The 19,597-nt window shown below is 43.3% G+C and overlaps 1 protein-coding gene across 1 annotated transcript in view; it reads right to left on the bottom strand.

The window, feature by feature from the left end:
* MOXD1 (monooxygenase DBH like 1) overlaps window positions 1–19,597 on the bottom strand; it is a 778,557-nt gene that overhangs the window by 441,126 nt on the left and 317,834 nt on the right. The window contains exons 3-4 of the mRNA XM_078647020.1: window positions 8,618–8,785; window positions 8,265–8,348 (exon numbers count right to left, since the gene is read on the bottom strand). Coding sequence (XP_078503146.1) covers window positions 8,265–8,348; window positions 8,618–8,785 — 252 coding nt within the window. The remainder of the gene's footprint in view (window positions 1–8,264; window positions 8,349–8,617; window positions 8,786–19,597) is intronic.

The following is a 19,597-nucleotide window of genomic DNA, read 5'->3' on the forward strand; positions in this document are numbered from 1 at the left end:
ATGGATGCAATTACACCAAACTTGGCAGAAAGGTAGATTTGGTTGCCCAGATTGTGTTTTTTGTTATTTAGTGTAAATCCGTTCAGTAGTTATTGAGACATTTAGGAAAATACAGTTAGTGATATCTGTGGCCACAATGAGTTTGTGAAAAATAAAGAGCTCATGCAGGGAAATGCGGAGCTCTGATTTACTGCCTACACTTAAACCAGGAAATGTTGGCAGCCATCAATACATGTTAAAAACAGAAAAGGGAGCAGGGTAGGAATACCCTGACCCCCAATCCTTGGGCTTGGGGGTTTCCCTGGGACCACACCATGGCTTAACAGCATTTAAAAAAGAAAAATGCAGCAAATTTGCACCATTCATTAATTCACTTGAAAAATGCAAAAAAGAAGCACAGGCTTCTGCGCAAGCTTTTAAATAGCCCTCCAGGTGGAGCAGGTTCTGCAGCATAGCATAGCATAAAAATAGGAGGGGGGCACAGGGCACCCCTCCAGGAGCTTATAAAAGCACCGGGGACCGCTACCTCCACAAAGCATTGCTTTTTAGGGCTCACTGGTACTGCATCCGAAGGATGCGTCCAGCTGGGAGCCTTTTAGTTACCTGACTCGGGGGAATGAGGGACAAAAGGGTGTAACGAGCTTGGATTTGGGTGCGCCCAGCCCGGCGCCATGCACGTCCCCTGCCACAGATTCCCTGAACACAGACATACACACATGCACACGCAGGCAGGAAGGCACACACACACACACGCGTGCACCCCCCCTACTTCCCCCGACTCACCGGCACCCCCCCGCCGCACACACACACAGGAGCGCACCTACACACACGCACGCACGCACACACACATACAGAGACCACCGCCATACAATCCCCCCCCGCTCGCTCTCACCGCTCCCGGTTTCCTTCCCGCTCTAATTGGCTCCACAACCGGACTCCAGAACCCAATCAGAGGCCGATCACCCTGCGCAAGATAGCGGCCGGGACAAAGGACGACAGACGAGAACGTTGTGAAGCAGTGCGCGTGCACGTGCGCAGCTAAAGGTCACGCCTACTAACATGCCGCCCTCCGGTTGCGTCCGCCACCGCCATACAAGCCCCCCCCCGCTCTCACCGCTCCCGGTTTCCTTCCCGCTCTGGCTCCACAACCGGACTCCAGAACCCAATCAGAGGCCGATCACCCTGCGCAAGATAGCGCCCGTGACAAAGGACGACAGACGAGAACGTTGCGAAGCAGTGCGCGTGCGCAGCTTAAGGTCACGCCTACTAACATACCGCCCTCCGGTTGCGTAAGCGCTATGTGACGGACTACGGTTTGCCACGATCGATTCCCCAATGAGTTCGTTTCTCATCTTGTAATGGTCTTCCTACACGGAGCTAGTTCCAAACACTATGCTTATTTTGCAACAATTATTTTAGAATATCTGAAATGCAGCTTTTTTGGCTGCTCTAAAAGGAAAGTTTAGGCGGTACTAGGGAAGATAACTAACAACTCGCTTAGCCCCTACCAGCACAAACACTACGTACACATATTTTGTCACGGGACATTAAGCGCATGCATTCTACCAGCACCCTGCAACACTGGGGATTTACAGGAATCCAAACACCAGCGTAAAGTACTCGAACAACAATGACGTCTGTCTTATAAATGTCACAATTTTTTTTTAATATTTCACTTCTGTTCTTGGATTTTCGTCAAAATACAACACATATTGCATTACAAAAACTATAGGTGTCACATTTGTGAAATCTAAAACTATTGGCATTGTAAATGACAAAGCTATTAATTTAGCTATTTTCAAAACCAACACATAAATAAAAAAAATGTCATTTACAATACCAATAGCTCAAACTTTCCTAATGCGAGACCTATTGCATTGCAAATGCTTGTTATATGGGCAGGGGATGCCCACGCAGCGCAAAGCATGCCCCATGTCCCGGGGACAGTCACCTCCCTGGGGCAAATGTTTATAAAGTAATACTATATATAATAATAATAATAATAATATGATACGAGTCAAGTGCCCCCCTGAAACCCTGGGGAATACCACCTCCCCATCACACTTCAAATAAATGTGGGCGGCCTGCTGGGCCCCCTGCACCCCAGGGACTGCCACTTCCCCAGGGCACCTACAAATATGTATGCAAGCAGACCCCCTGGGACCACCCCGGCCCTGGGGACTGTCGCTTCCCCAGGGCTAAACATATAAAATGAATGTGAGGGCCACATGGCCCCCACAGCACTGGGTACCACTCCATCATCGGGGCTAAAATAAATTAATTTAAGGTGTCCATCACAGACCTCCAGCCCTGGGGCCCGCCACATCCCCGGAGCTAAGTTTAAGATGCAGGGGGCCCCCTGCCCCCCGAAGGAGCCATAGATGACCCTGGGGACCACCACTCCCCAGGGCCAGCTCCTGCTACCTCCAGAGGTGCCCACCCTCGGGAGGTAGCTGTTTGCTTTCCTTGGTGGGTGCTGACAGCTCTCATCAAGCAATAGCACACATAACTCTGCTATCTGCAAGCCAGAGATATCAAACAACTCGGGCTTTCAGAAAGCGGAGTTTTCATCTGTTTCCCTGCATGCAAATATGCGACATGGAAACAAATTAAAACATTGCTCTGACAGACAGAGAGCCGCCTTTCTGTAGATCCCCCCCCCCGTCTGAGGGAGCAATGTCGGCTCCTGCCTGAGGCAGTTAGCAGCCTGGGACCTTGAGACTCTCCCCGCTGTCCCATTGCCCACTGGGTGCCCTGGGGGCACCCAGGAGACATGACTGAGCCCTGGAAGTTGGGATCCCCGGGGCTTAAATCGGCCCGGGGAGGGAACCTCACGGCCACCCTTTCCTATAGAAATATAGGAGTAGAAAGAGGCAAAATGAAGCTAACAATGAGCAGAAAGAGACAAAATAGAGATCAGAAACGAGCAGGAAGAGGCAAAACAAAGGTCAGAAACAATCAGAAAGAGGCAAAATAGAGATCTGTACTGAGCAGAAAGAGGTAAAACTAATGCCAGCAGTGAGCAGAAAGAGGCAAAATATAGATCAGAAACAGGCAAAATAAAGGTCAGCAACAAGCAGAAAGAGGCAAGAAAAAGGGGAAGGAGACGCAGAAAGAGGCAGAAAAAAAGTCAAAAGGAGCAGAAAGAGGCACAATAGAGGCCAAAATAGAGCTGCAAGAGGCAGACAAAAGGTCAGAAATGACCAGAAGGAAGCCATACACGTTTTTACAGAATCACTCATACTCTCTCTCACCCACTCACAGATCAATTCAGAGACACACACACCGACTCACAGACCCTCCCAGAGATTCACAAATCCAATCACAGATTTAGTCAGACACTCATATACAAACTTACAGACCCACACATACTCTCTCACATCCACTTACAAATCTGCTCAGAAACTCATACACCCATTCAGCCACTCATGCACTTAGTCATACATTCAGTGTCAATGGTTAGTGGTTACAGTTAGGAAAAACATTCAAAAAATCTAACAAACTCACTTAAAAAACAAAGGTTATAGGGATGTTATAGTTAGGAAATAGTATAAAAAAGAACTAGAAATTCACTGGAAAACTCAAAGGTTGCAGAGACATTACAGCTAGGCTCAGATTTCACTCAATCAAAACCAGTGAAATTCAGCAGTTATAGTTATCTGAGCTAACTATATCTTATGCCGCTGCAATGCACTGCTTATAAACTCAAATATTTTATCACGCATGACAAGGTCAGTGATATCACAGATGACAGTTCAAATGAGCATCATCTACAGAACCACTCACACACCCATTCACATCCCAAACAACCTTTCATACGCCCAGTCACACACACACACAACCACTCACATAAACATTCACAGATCATACAAGTGCTTACATAACCACTCACCTATCCATAGAGCCACTCACACACCCAGTCACTCACTTATACAACCAGTCACTCACTCAGACAGCCACTTACACAGCCATACACTCACCCATACAGCTACTGACACACCCAGTTATTCACCTATACAGCTACTCACACACCCACTCACTCACCCATACAGTCCCTCAACCGAGCCATTCACCCATAAAAATACTCACACACTCCCTCACACACACACACAACCACTTATATACCCATTCATACATCCATACAACCGCTTACACAGCCACTCACTCACTCATATAGCAAATCCAATAGATGCTCACTCTTGCATACAGCCACTCACACATTAACTCACTAAACCAAATACTCACTCAGACGGCCCCTCACTCACCCATTCAGGCAGTTACATACACACAGTCACTCATTCATACAGCCATTCAGACACCCACTCACTCGCCCATACAGGCACTGAAATACCGACTCACCCGCCCATACAGCCACTCCCACTGCCACTCACCCACCCACACAGCCATTGGCACATCCTCTCACTCACCAATACAGCCACTCACACAGCCTCTAACTCACCCACACAGCTACTCAGACACCAACTTATACACCCATATAGCCACTCACACACTCACTCACACACTTATACAGTCACCCAGGCACCCACTCACACGCAAATACACACAGTCACACAGCGACTCACATAAACTATGTTAAACAAAAGAATCCCTCATTACTCATTAGTAGTGCACAAAGTATACTAATTCAACTTTTGTGGTACCATAATATGTACGTTTAAAAGTCAAAAACCTTTGGAAAACACTCAGAAGTATTGGATGATGTCATCAGTGATGTCATCAGTGATGTCATTTGAGATGTCATCAGTGATGTCACTAACTATGTCATGAGTGATGTAATATGTGAGGTCATAAGCAGTGCATTGCGGGGGTGTAAGTTATAGTTAGTTCAGATAACTAACTGCTGATTTTCACTGTTTTGGATGAGCGAAAATCACCTCAGCCTAATTATAACGTCCCTTTAACCTTTGTTTTTTTAGTGAATAAAGATATATATATACGTAGATACGTGGATGTGGCGTTAAGTATAGAAAAACGAGACATACTTGACTGATGATATTTTGGTCTATGATATTCTAGTTACATTTAGAGAAAAAGGGGAGTTTCTGTCTGCACCATGTGCTGAAAAGAGCTGTGAGGCTCTGAGGGGCAGATTCCTTTGTGACAAGTCATTGCTTAATCTGGAACAGGGGGTCTTTGTTTTGTCACACAGGGTCTTCGTGGCATCAAAGCATTCCAAACGAAGGCTTACTAGCTTGTACTTCTTAAAAGACATTAAAGGAACGCAGCCTCCCTCCTATTTGAGATCTGTATTCATTTTTTTAATTAAGCTTACTGCTTGGAAAGACAGCCTTTCTCAAGAGGGATTAATTATCAGAGGATCATAATAGGTTTTTGAAGCATGGTTATAATTAAGAAACTGGATATTATAATTTTCAGAATGAGCTGTACATTCCCTTTGCAGTTCAGACAAAGGGATTTTTGGTGGCTGAAAAGTGTTTAGAACACATTTATTTTGCTAGCATGAGTAAATAATGAGCTATTCCTCAGTGTATAAAATAGCCTAAATCGACAAAAAAGGATGTGTGATTTAGCTGGTGTTGTGCCTTGGTGGTCTAATATGTCTATGCCATGGGATTTTGTTTGACTGTGTAGTCAGGGTAGCACTCAACCTTTCATTTTTCTGAGGTCAATAAAATGTGACGTACACATGTCACCAGGCGTTGCCTTCACCAATTCCAAGGTCGATGGTGTGTAGACCTTATGATGACTTAGTTGGAAAATCTGCCACAAATTACAGCTTCATGGTATAGAACAGTATAGTACTATTCATATTTTGTGTTCAGAGGTGAAGTTTTGAAGGAAGCCCTCATCTGCCCATCCACAGTGACTTCTCCTGTTTGTAACAATAAAAACACTGTTATCAGCAACAAAACTCTCAGTGAACGAGTTCTTTAAAAAGTCTGTTCTATATTTTACTTAAACTCTCAAGTGACATACATTGACATGCCACAGGTTTTCAATAAGTAATAGATGAAATCACAATTCCACTTAGAAAATTTTGCAAAGTTGACAAGGTTTGTAACTTAACAAAGTTGTGAAATGCTTGACATTTACCAAACTTTAAGTACTGGTATGATATCGCCCAACAGAATTTTGTGACACGTTTGTTAATTCTTTATTATTTATTTTTGGATGTATTGTGGAACAACAGTAAGTTTTGCATTTCCTTTTTTCTAAAAAAAAAACATATTTAGCATGAGGTTTAATCTGTATTTTTTTATTTCTCCAAATTGTGAAGTTTTAAAATAAACGTTAACAGTTTTTGAATTCGACATGCACAAACTTTGCAAAGCCTAGCTTCAGTTTTGAAGTTTCCTTCAAAACAAATAATGCAGTTGCTGCCCTTTACGTATTTCAGTGCTCATTCTTTGGAAAGTTCACAATTGATTAGCAGTTCAATGAAAATGAAACATCTTATTAGCTGTTCTGTGTTAGCCTTCTTTACAATAGCCTGAACGATGCGGGGTGTGCCCAGAAAAAAGTACTCTAATTTCTTGTTTGCCCTCCGCACTAGATCAACCAGAGAGTTATGCTATGTTTAGTTATGCTATACTATGCTATGCTATGCTACGCTACGCCCTCGGCACGTTTGTAATCCTTTCAATCATTTTTATGGAACTATATAGCTTTGTACATCGAGAACCTTTTCATGTGGATGTAGATTAACCAGCATTCGTTGAACTGTTATTTGTTGGTTGTGTGTAGCTAGTAGAGGTTTATTTCACATTTTAGTTTTGCAAAGGTATAACTGAATTAGTGTGGAAGTAAAATAAGTTGAATCTTAGGGGCACATGCATCAAAATTGTAAACTGCAAATACCTAATTGTGAATTCCTGAGAATCGCAATTAGGTCATCGCAATTTACAATGCATGAAACTCACAGAGTTTCAGATTATGATTCCTAGGGGGTCACAAATAGCTCTACTTCATTAATATTAATGAGGTAGATTGCAATTTACGACCCCCTAGGAATCGCAAAAATCACGGGGATGGTGGCCTGCTGAGGTCTGGAGACCCCCATGTCTGTGATTGCTTAAATAAAGCCATCTTTTTTTTTGTAAAGCAGCCCTTTTTCCTTAAAGGAAAACGAAATGCTTTACAAAAATTAAAATGAAACGTTTTCTTTTCACTTTTTAAGACCACTGCCTGCTCTTAAAAATGCTTTTACAGCCATTCACAAAGGGGAAGGTGTTCCTTGGGACCCCTTCCCATTTGCGAATGGGCTACCACCTACTTGAAGTAGGTGGTAATACGCGAATGTTTTGCGACGGCATTCCCGGTCACAAAACATTCATGCATACAGTTAGGATTCGGTATTTGAAAGGGACGCCCTTAACACTCCCCTTCCATATTCAAAATCGCAAACCCATTTTGCTATTTGGTAACAGGTTAACAAATCGCAAATTGGGGTTTGCTGCATCTGAAAAGCATTTTTTGCACGCGCAAACTGGCCGATCCGCAGAATCAGTCCATTCGTGAAGGCAAAAATGCTTGATGCATGTGCCCTAAAGTCACTAATTGTGACATTTCTTGAGTATAGGTGTATCCATCAGTGGACTTTTCCACTTTTTTTAATTAGGTGCTCTATTGCCCATTAGCCTGTGCGTGTTGTTTTTATTTATTAACCACCAGATTTCTGAAAGCGGCTACTCTTCCTCGTCACCAGCCCCCATTACTTTAATGCTCAGCTCTTTGACTGCCTGAAAACCATCCTTTCGGGTTACATAACATAACCAAACACTGCCCACAATTCTATGGGGAATAGTTGCATGTGCAAAAGAACCCTAGCACTAGTGGTCGTTAGGGGTAATGGAGGTAAATCCAAACACGAATAGATTTGTGCATTCATTGCACTTCATTTAAGTTCACATGAGACCTAATATGCGTTCTTCTTCATTAGTACTACAGCGAGGAATCAATGCATTTTACAGAAGTTGTCTTCTTTTTAAGTATAATTGTATTTGATTGCGCGAGAGAGCAAAAAGCAACAGGCAGCCCATTATTTCATAGCAACGGATTTAGATGAAGCATCTGCCGTTGGATACCTTTTTTCTTCTGACTTTCAACTAACAAGGCACTTAACTTCAGTTATACAGCAACATTCCTGTCATGGCTTGTTTGTCAGGAAATGCTGCTTAAATCCATAGACAAATAGTTTCTTTACTGCTTAATGACAATCAGTTCATGCTGCTTTTGTAGACCTCATAACTCTAATAAATTGCTTTAGGCACTGTCTCCCATACCTTTACAACATGATGTTTTTTGTTCAGGGCAGGCATCTTGAACATCTGACACCAATATGTAGTGTCTTTGTATGGGATAGGCACCTGTCTTGAAGGAAATAAAAAAAGGCACAATTAAAATATTTTGGTGGATTAGGAAGGATTAGAAGACACATACATAACTATTGCAATGGGTTGCAAATTGATAACTGTTTGTTCATATAAAACTAGATAGTTGAGTTGGATCTGTGGTACCACAAAAGGGAAACAACTTTACAGCTTCTTTAAGTTCTGACATGTGAAAATGAGGCAAATTAAGTAAACAGAAGCAGAACGACCTTAGAATACATGAACTTGGATAAATTGTAACTTACGTCATTATTTGTAAGGTTAAAATAAGGCATGTCTGGCAATACATCATTTGTATTCTGTGGGTTTAACAAACGGAGACTTTTCCTCCCACGATTTGATCCATGATATTTTGCACCTTCTGCACCAACGTCGTCTGAATGATAGGCCCAAATCACTCTAACTGTGCTCTCCTATAAAAAAAAATACTATTTAGAGTTATAAAGTAAAACACTGCCATACTACATTATTAAATTGATAGTTTTAGCACAATGTCATCTAAGAATCAGTTATTCAAAAGAAAATATTGATAGAACATCATTCAGCTGGAAAACAAGAGTTTCTTTGTGCTCCAAATGGTTCTCTAAGCAAATTGCTCAGCCAGGAAATATTTTAATTTGCAAAAATGAACAATACTTGCTTAGTTAATCTTCACTTTGCTTTAGAAAAACTTGAGTGTATAGTTGATCTTCTCCAGGTATGCTTCTTTAGTACTTAAATTCATTCTTAAAAAATGTCATTCCTAGAATTGGTTTTAAACTTGGTAGTGAACACTGTTGGAACCTTGTAATGTATATATATTTTAGCAATATCATACTGTTTAAGCAGCTCAACTATACTTATCTTTTTCTTTGAAAAATAATGTAAGATGATTATATTAACTTCTTACCACTGGCTGTCTGATTACCACTGAAAGCGTATGTAGGAAAATGGGCAGTTCAAGGTAATAACCATTTTCTGTGTGAAAAATACCATGGGGTACACAAGACTTATACCATGTACTCATCATTTGCCCGGCTCTTGCAGGACCTAGGGGATTTTTTCAAATCCATTATATTTTACAAATAATATAACAAGAAGGGAGAATGTTATCAAATTGATTTAATTTCTACCAAATGAATGTGTCTGTTACAATCTATTTACATTTTGAGGAGTTTTCTATAAATATTTTGGAGGTTATTTATATTGATGAATTGCACTGAAATTATAGACTAATGTAATTTTATTTTTGACATTAGTGAATGTCTCAATCAATTTTAATAAACTTGGAACTTGAAACTTGAATTTCCTTATGCATTTAGCTTACAGAATGAATCATATATTATATCAAAATCATGAAAAATAACTGCAAAACATAATATTGAGAAAATGGCAACAGGTTGCTGTCAGATTTTGTAGGCTGCGTAATACGTAGATTGCTAATAAAATGTGCACAGCATATTTTCTATCTTTGCAGCACATTCCAAATGTGATATTTAATCAATGTTTTAAAATTATACTATTAAATTAACATTTGTGTTTTATGTACAACATGAATGGGGCACTAACCACTTAAATATTCACTAAAGAAAGAAGTTATTTCTTTTTTTTCTTTTTTTTTCTTTTTTATATCAGTTCACACAAACCACATAAACAATCCAATTAAATAATCTGTATCATTCAAGAACAATATCATAAATGTGAAACAAATCAATAAAATAGCATTATCAGAATTTAGAATTGTTGGCATAGGTGCAAACAAAATTAACATTAATAATGAACAAATCACTAGAGCCCTTTTTTCGGATCTACTAAGATTCCATTTGCAAAAAGTGGTCGTAAATTGTGAATCAACTTTTTAAAAATAGAATCTGATTTTGTGAACCGACCTATGATCTAATAGTTCATAAAATAACAAATCAAAGGAGTTCACAGAATGACCTGCCTTATTAATACTCATTGGGCAGGTCACAATTTGCAGCCCCCTTGGGCTGGCTGCAATCACATGGATTGTGGCCTGTAACAGACAGCAGACTACCATCCCTGTGATTGCATTCTATAACTGAAAACTTTTTTGAAGCAGCCATGTTCCCTAAAGGACATAGTGCTGCTTTAAAAAACGTTTTAAGGAGGATCAGGCAATTGTCCTGCAGACCATTGCCTGATCGACCAGAGGTCGACACTCTGCTTCCCAAAGTGAAGGGATCCCAAGGGTGCCCCTTCCCCAATGCAGATTAGTTGTCACTTTGTTTGGGAAGTTCATAACTGGTCCATGGTTTGTTACTGAAATTCCAGTTGCAAACCATTGTGACGAAAGATATCAAACAGCAATTAAAGCCCTTTTACTAATTGCGATTTGGTATGGCCCGTAGAGCCCATTCTATGAATCAGAAAATGGTTTATGACTTGCAAAATAGTTTATGTACATTACTGAAAGGGATTTTACAGTAATAAAACCAGTGATTCTGTGAATCTCGGTGTTTGCAGTCACAGCATCCTTTTGTGCATCTGGGGGCATATTACCAACAACTAGCGATATTTATCGCTAAATGCGCTTAGCGACTTTTTTTTTATTGCTGACTATCGCTGGATATTTAAGCGGAGAAAACATGCTATTAGCAACGTTTTTCTCCATAGCGCTAAAATATCCAGCGATAGCGGCGTAATGCGAGAATATCGCTGAGAATATAGCGATATTCTCGCATTAGCGACGAAATGCTCTTAGCCATGTTATCCACCTCCCATTGGATAACATGGCTAAGAACTGGTCAGAGCAGGCGTTAGTTTTTGGCGATAGCAGGAATATTTCCATCGCTACGCCAGCCTTGTGAATAGGCGATAGGGACGTTATCGACTGCTTTCAGTCGCTAACGAGTTGGGTACGCCCACTTTGCATGTCATTAGCGATAAATATCGCTGACATGCAAAGCGGGCCCCAAACCGCTTGCTATCGCCTTCAAGCTGTCGCTAACTGCTGTTAGCGACAGCTTGATAATAGGGCGATAGAATTTTCGCCGCTAAACCGGCGAAAAGTGCCTATCGCCCCCCCTTGATAATATGCCCCCCTGGTTCTTTCACTTCAGATGTGAAATCTTGTGGTAGTGACAAATTAAATGTTCAGATGATTCAATTTCTATTTTACATAGATTAAATATGTAGCTTGGTGGAGGTATTCCCTGCCAAGTATCTTGAACGTCCAGAAAATAAATTTGTGTATATCTAATGCGCATAATTTTCTACATTTCTGGGGCAGTTTAGCGGTTTGCATTGCCTCAGGTTAAGTTTACATTTATGTAAGTGCAAATAGTCATTGTGTATCCTATTGTTGCTTAGTATCCCTAGGTAAGCCTTGTTTTGGAGTTGATTGATTCAATCATGCACTACCGTTTTACACTACAGAAAATGTATAGCAGGGTCATAGAGCTGAATATAAAGATCAAGTACGACTAGCCAGTGGTCATGGCAGCAATGATAGTCATAGGGTTGCCCTCTTTGGTCAATAGGGATTTTACTATGTGCATAATAACTGAACTTATTGGAGCTAGTTCTGCTGATTGTGACTTTCCATTCTAAGGTTATACCATAAGCATGGGGCGTGGCCAGCCAGTGTGAAATATGGTCATGTTCTAGAAATATCCTGAGCCACTGCCCATAATCCATATTCATCCTGGCACACTGGGGTTCTCTGGATAGATACAACTACATGCTTTGTGTGCAGCAGAGTGGAACAAGCTCTAACCTGCCAAGAACGGAAGCGGGCCACAGCTGCCGTGCTGGGTCTACTACCGATGCTGTCAAAGGCTTGTGCTTCTGTGCGATGCAGGATGAAACACCCAAAACCTGGGGACCATGGGTGAGTCCCTGTGACACTGATGAAAGCACTACTGAGAGAGGTACAGCAGACACCGGGTAGCCCCTCCAAACATAGAGAAGCCGATGCTGCATAGTGTGGCCTGCAGCTACAGTCTGGGTGGGCCCAGTGAGCATTCACTGGGCACGGTCGTGCAATGAGCTCACAACTGTCCAGCACCGCTGTGTGGAGCATAGAGAGAGCTGTTGCCTAGACCAAGCAGACCACTGCAACAACCTGTTAGGGCTGGAACCAGACCTGTCTGACCCCACTGCATGGGGGAGGACTTAGAAGAACTGGGGACTTGGCATGGGTTCCACCTCAGCAAAGCCACCCTCAACAAAGAAATCGTTGGCTCGTGTTTGACTATGGCGGGTGCTGCAACCAACTTGAGTGACCTGCTGCTAGGCCACACTAGACACCAGCTCTGTGGACAACAGGACAGGGATGACACTGCTGCACTGATCCATCCCTGTTGAGCCTGTGCAAGCCCTTTATGGATGTGATACCCCATTTGGAAGGGACACACGCTTGGCATTCACTGTGGCCTCCTTCCTGGGGACTTGCTCCCCTACTAAGGACAGGGGAATCAACCAACATCCGGGTACTGCCCTACAGTGTGAGGAAGATGGGAACACTACCAATCCTGGCACAGACCCCGCCAGTTACCGCAGTGGCCTGGAACCTGTGTGAATGGCCCTTCAGCCCCCCAAAAGGTGGTGAATATGGGCAGGAGCCACCCAATGAAAGGTGGGGCTAGAGTGCTAAATCAGGGAAGGGTAAAGAGGACTCAGAGGAGCTGGACATGAATGATGAGGAGAAAGAAGCCCCACAAATGTCACTGGACAAGAGAGCTGAAGACGCAGTGCGCCGTAACAAGAGAAATACCATCAGGATAGTGGACTTGGCAGGGGAGGAAGGGACAGCCTTGATTATCTGGTGACATGGTTATCCTCAGAGGTGGCACCGCAGGGTCTATTCAAATTCTTTGTCTTGGAATGCACCCACAGAGTACTGACTAAGGGCCCCCAACATGGTGGGCCAGCTCGAATGATGTTAGATTGTTTCCATCACTACAGGGACAAGGACCTGATCCTACAACAGGCTCGCACACCTGGATATCTGCAAGTGGACAACTCCCAAGAAGCCATCTTCCCAGATTCTAGGCTGGAAGTACAGTGCAAGAGAGCATCATTCCTTGTGGTCAAAAGGGGGCTACAGGATTCTGGAATAAAATATATGCTGCTGTTGCCAGCCACTTCAATGTGATAGTGGGCGGCAGAATGTTGTTCTTTGATACTCCTAGCTAGAAATGCACAGAGTGGGTGTGTATAGTGCAACTGGGTCCCAGTCACCACCTCCTAAGAAACCGTGACAATGATAGCATGCCCCGAAAAGTCACATGAAGCAGCAGGTTCAGTGGGAAAGAGCTTCAACAGTGGAAACCTTGAAGGCTTTCAGAACCCTGGAGACACAACACTCTATTGCACACACTTCCGGGAACTCACAAAGTGACTGCGACTCAGCAACCCAAGGGGCAGCCCAAGGACTCCCACAGCTGATGCTGAGAACAGCAGATGCCTTATGAATGACAGTAACGAGATGGGGGCACGGACAGCTACACTGACAGTGGGGAAGTACTGATGTGGCGCATACGCATATGGAGGGGTGGACAAAGCCATTGTGCTTTGGATATGGATCTGCGTGTTTAGCAGAGGTAACTACACTGTGTGCATGGCCTTTGCCTACCCTCCCCTTCCATGTTTGAAAGCAATATGGTAGAGAAGACAATATTCTTTATTCAGAATAGCATAACTGAGTGAATTTCTATTGCCTTTCTGCACTACGGAGAGGGAGTTGGAGATCATTGTTTTGCTTATGCCTGGCCCAAACAGTGTGGCAACTGTGACTCTGTAGTGGCTGCTCATTGGGCAGCAAATCATTAAACACACACATAGATGACTGCACTTTGTGAGAATGGGGGAAGTAGGACTTCCCCCACTGACCACATGAAGGGCTAACATAATCTATATAACATTGCTCACAACACAAATAACTACTTGTCACATGTGGAATGAAAGGGTTTATGACTGTAAAAAGACATAAAGTCCCTCAAACGGTGGAGATTAGATGTGGCCTTCTTGCAGGAAACACATCTAGTAGGTCACAAAATTGCCAAATTGACAGGGACGGGTATATGCTACAGGTTTCTCATTCTATGCCAGGGGCTCCTTAATGGGATATGGGCTGGAATACTGTTTGATTCGACAACCACATATGTAGACAGAGAGGACTGTTATGTACTAGTGAAAGCATGACTAGATGTGTTCCTTGTACTTTTGGGCCGCATTTACATTCCAAACATAGGGCAATTAGTATGTCTCACCTCTCTACCATGATTCTATCTGATGGGTTGCAACTACCATGGGTACGTCTGGGGAACCCAATTGTGTGGTGCACCTAGACACTGACCATTTCTCCCTTCCACTCCAACACTCAACTACCGCTCAACTGGCACATGACTTCGAGGCCTGGACTTCACACTGCCGAGTGGGTGATGCTTGGAGATTGCACAATGGGGACCGCCTGGACTATTCCTTTCATTCCCTTGTACAGCATGCATGTCTGACTCAATGTGACCCTGTGTTCCTTTAGACTCACAGCCATGATCAGGGATGCAGAATACCTCTGCCACACCCTGTCAGACCACAACCACTACTGTTGTACCTGCTCTGGGGTTGCAGGATAGCTTCAATACCGATGTGGAAATTACCAATGCAGTTTCTGCAGGACCCTGTATTCAGGAACCTATTTGGAGAGATTATCTGTGAGTATATAGCTTGCAAGGAGCACACCACAGACTTGTGGTGCACTGAGTGGGGGGCTTTCAAGGTGGTGGTCCGAGGTCACTGAATGGAAAGACAGTGAGGGTATTGAAGTTGCTTGATTCAGAGGAAACTGCTGCAGGAAGAGTCATTTGAGCATTACAGGAGAGGGCACAGAGGTGGGAGGCCTCTGATGATGCTGATTGTGTGGAAAGGTGCTGACACACAGCTACCAAGGAGCGCCTTCACACTTACTCTCAGGGAGTACACCACACTGGCCCAAGCAGAAGGTGGCAGGGTGGGTAGACAGTTCATTTCTGGAAAGGCTGGCGCTGCCTACCATACAGGAAGCTGCCAGAGAGACACTGGGTGAATGCATTACTGACAATGAAGTCAAGGCAGCCCTAAAGGCCCTACCTAATGTGTAATAATTAGCCGGAAGTCGATGGACTGCCTGCTGATTTTATCAATTGTATGCCCCATACAGCCACCACATGAATCAACAGGTCTATGAAATAGGCACCCTGCTGGTGAACACCAGGAAGGCACTAATACTATCTGTTCCTAACCCTGGGAAGGAGACACTGGATGTGTCCTCCTACAGAAACCAGTCCATGCTTAATCTCAACTACAAAATTCTCAGTGTGTCAATCAACTGATTTAGTTCTCACACATCGCACCACTAGTGTCCTGAGCAGGAACTAAATGGGGCACAGTCACTTTCAAATAACTCGGGGATGGATCTGCCATAGGGAAGAAAACATCCGTGAAGGCATTTAGGAGGTATGTTGAGAGGCCTCTGGGACAATATAGAGTCTATGCAGTTGCTTATAATGGAGAGGATCACATTATGCTAAATGGTGATGCCATTATCAGTAAAGCGGACATAGCCATTACTTTATTCCCATGGAGGAAATCCAAGGGGCTGAATGTTTATGTTTTCAGGCTACTTTGTCCCTACATCAGTGCCTTGCGGGAGCCCTTGTGTACAGACCCCCAGGGCATGCGGGAGCATTTTTAAAGTCTATTGGTGAGGTTATCGCTACTATGGCCCTTAGATTTAAACACTTTATTTTTTTAACATACACATGGATCGATAGGACACCTCGGAGTCCTTCTCCTTGTTGGAATCCTTGGGTGCACTCAGTATCGTGCCATATATATATTTGTCCCCTTGCATGAGAAAGGCCATACTTTTGATCAGGTTTTTGCAAATTGCTTAATCCAGACAAAGCCCCCCTACCTCTACTCTGGTCAGATCACTATCTGATCAGCTTTAGGTTACCTAAAGTGATAAAGCATGCACAGGCTCAGCTTAAGCAGCCATCTTCCATCTCCAGACCTTTTTATAATATCACCCCAGATGCTCTTAAATACGAATTAGACCTTCATCCACCTAAGCTCACTGGCGACATAGATCTGGATGCTGAAGCTCTGGTAAAATGGATCACACAAGACACTTTGTCCCTTGCCCCTCCTATCCCGTGCCCCATTAGAATAATCAGATCCTCAGCTCCCTGGTTTAATAAAACCTTACGTCAGTGTAGAAAGGACTGTAAACATCAGGAAAGAGCTTAGAGGAAGGATTTTAAGGCGTAAAATAAAAATAACTATAAAGAAGCTTTAAGAGGCTACCACAAAAAGATACAGGCAGCAAAGAAGAGTTTATTTGCTTTAAAGATTGATTCTGTGGGAAATAAAAGCAGAGAGATCTTTGACATTGTCACAAGTTTCTCTTCACCTAAGGCTGCAACCAGGTTCGCCTCCCCCTCTGACGAGTGGATTGGGAACTTAGCCAATTTTCTTTACACAATGATAGTAACTATAAAATACTCGTTTGATGGCCCAGACATGAAAGATGTGCTGGCAACTCAAAGGGCTGTCCCCCAGTGCCTGGAAGAGAGGCTCTCCCTCTCCATCTTCCTGCCTATGCCCCTAGAGACATCCCTGGCAATAATGAAGGGTCTGAAATCTGGCTCACCTGAAGATCCATGCCCGGCCACATTTTTGGCTTCCATGGCAGAGATTTTGAACCCCACTGTAAACCGTGTTTTGAACACGTCCCCTCCTTAACGGACCAGTCCCAGTAGGATGTAAGAGGGCGAAAATAATTCCTTTATTAAAAAAAACCATGGGAGATCCCATGGTCTCTACTAACTATAGACCCATTTCTCTTCTGTCTTTTTTTGCAAAAACAGTTGAAAAATACGTCCACACAGTGATCACCAATTTTGCAGAGGCTAACAATCTGTTTCATCCAAACCAGTCCGGCTTCAAACAGAATTTCAGTACTGAGACGGCATTATTGGAGGTATCTGAATCCATCAAGGAGACCATGGACGCAGGTGGCAAAGCGGTCCAGGTCCTCTTGGACCTCTCGGAGGCATTTGACACCATGCCCCACGGCCACCTCCTGCAGAGTTTGGGGAAGTGTGGGTTTAAGGGCATGCTGTTGAAGTGGCTCGCCTCCTTCTTAGAGGGTAGAAACCAGGAGGACTGGTCACCTCCCTTTTCGGCCAGTGTGAGGACTTTGAGTGTGGGTGTGCCACAGGGCTCTATTTTGAGCCCGGTACTTTTTAATCTGTACATGGCCCCCCTAGCTACCTTGGCTGAAGAGAACGAGGTCACAATAATATCGTACGCCGATGACACTCAATTGCTGTTCACCTGCAGGAAGGGTGAGGAGTTCAACGGGGAGAAGATCAACAAGTGCCTGAAAGAAACATTTGCCTGGTTCAAACATAACCATCTGAAATGTAATACAGATAAGTCTGAAAACATTTTTTTCAGCTCCCCCCCGTTGGACGTCTGGAAACAATGGTGGCCTCAAGACATGTCTCCTCCCCAGGCTGCGGTCATGACTGTAAAGAACTTGGGAGTAAAAATGTATGAAGCCCTCTCAATGGTACCTCAGGTTCAGTCGGCAGTTGGGACCTGTTTCGGCCTCCTGAAGATGCTCCGAAGGTTTTTATTTCTATTACAGACCGAGCATAGAAAAATAGTTATTCAGGCCCTTCTCATTTCAAGGTTGGACTATGCCAACGTCCTCTATTTGGAACTCCCGGAGTTCTTACCTAATAAACTGCAGGTAGTGCAGAACGCGGCAGACAGGGCTGTTCTGAGTCTTGGGCCTAGAGATCAGATCTCCCGCTACCTTAAAAATCTGCGCTGGTTACCGGTGTGCAGTAGAATCCGCTTCAAAGCTCTGGTCCTAGCCTTTAAGGCCCAGCACGGTATAGGAGCAAAATACATCTTTAGAAGAGTCTCTTTCTATGTACCTGGCAGATCTCTCAGATCTGCCCATCAACATCTTATGGTCACCCCTAAATATCTTAGAGCCCGCAAAGGCGGTCGCTCCTTTCAAGTGCAAGTGGCACTAGTTGTTTCAACAAACAATATAAACATTTTCTGTCTTCTTCGGGTTTCTCATTTTCTCTCTCTTGTCTCCCACTGCATTTTTGGTCCTCTCTGTCTTTAAGCGCCGGGACATTATATTGAGTAGCTGTGCACTCTAGAAATCTATTCTAACATAACATAACATGCTCCCATTCATGCTCTAACACTTCCGTGAACCTGGTTTAAACGGGCTGACATATTGCTAAGGGACTTGATTTAGAATGGTGGCAGACATAGAGTATCACTTACCACCCTGCAATGGTTCACAGAGATGGATGAACTTGGAGCCCCCAGTTTTAAATGATATTTTCTGGTGGGCAAGCTACAGTGGCTAGCCAGGTGGCTGGGTGGACTAGGAGTGGCTGAACTGGGGCCAATGAATGACAGACAATGGGAAGGTGCACTAGTTGCCCTGCTAATGGAAGTTCAAACATACCAAGAGGTCAGTAGTTTTCCTCTAAGGTAGGAAACCATAAGGGTGCACCCTATGATTACACTGTTTTAACCTTAGCCTTGTATTATTCAATCAAATGCTGGACAGAGTAGCCACTGAGAGACAGTTTTTATTAGCAAGTTAAAACTGTTTTTATGTGTGTTTAAATTAACATAACTAGGCAGCAATTCTAACTTACTGGGTTTCAGCCTGGGTGCAGTTAAATCGACTTTAAAGTTGCTGAAGAAAACGTGTTTTTTCTAATTTTATGAATAAGTTCCCATGTGCACGTTTCACTTCTGTGTTTTTCCTTTTCATAAAAAGGCCAAAATGGGATTGACGTTACAGTGCTGTTTTCTTGAACTAAATAAAATGTATTGAATTGTGCTGCCTGAGAAGGAAGCCATTTACTGTGAGATGTGCCACATAAGTAAACATATTTTCAAGGCCTGCAACTGCCCTGGCCACGACTGTATTTCATTAAATTCTAAATAACGTATTGTTTGGTTTGCTGCAATAGTACAATACAATTTGCATTCCTTGTATGTTGTGGTGCCCAAAGAATATCAATGATCTGTCTATTTACTAGCGTATCCTATTTTATGCAGCACGATTTTTACAATGTTGGTTGGTTTTTGTCATGTGCCATTCTTAGCACAGTTGCTTGATGCCACTTCATGCCAAATCAAGTGTGTGGCTTTTCACTTGTTTTAAACTATAAAATGTGCCCTTTCTGGGATCT

Source organism: Lissotriton helveticus, chromosome 6 (assembly GCF_964261635.1).
Source record: "Lissotriton helveticus chromosome 6, aLisHel1.1, whole genome shotgun sequence".
Lineage (NCBI taxonomy): Eukaryota > Metazoa > Chordata > Amphibia > Caudata > Salamandridae > Lissotriton > Lissotriton helveticus.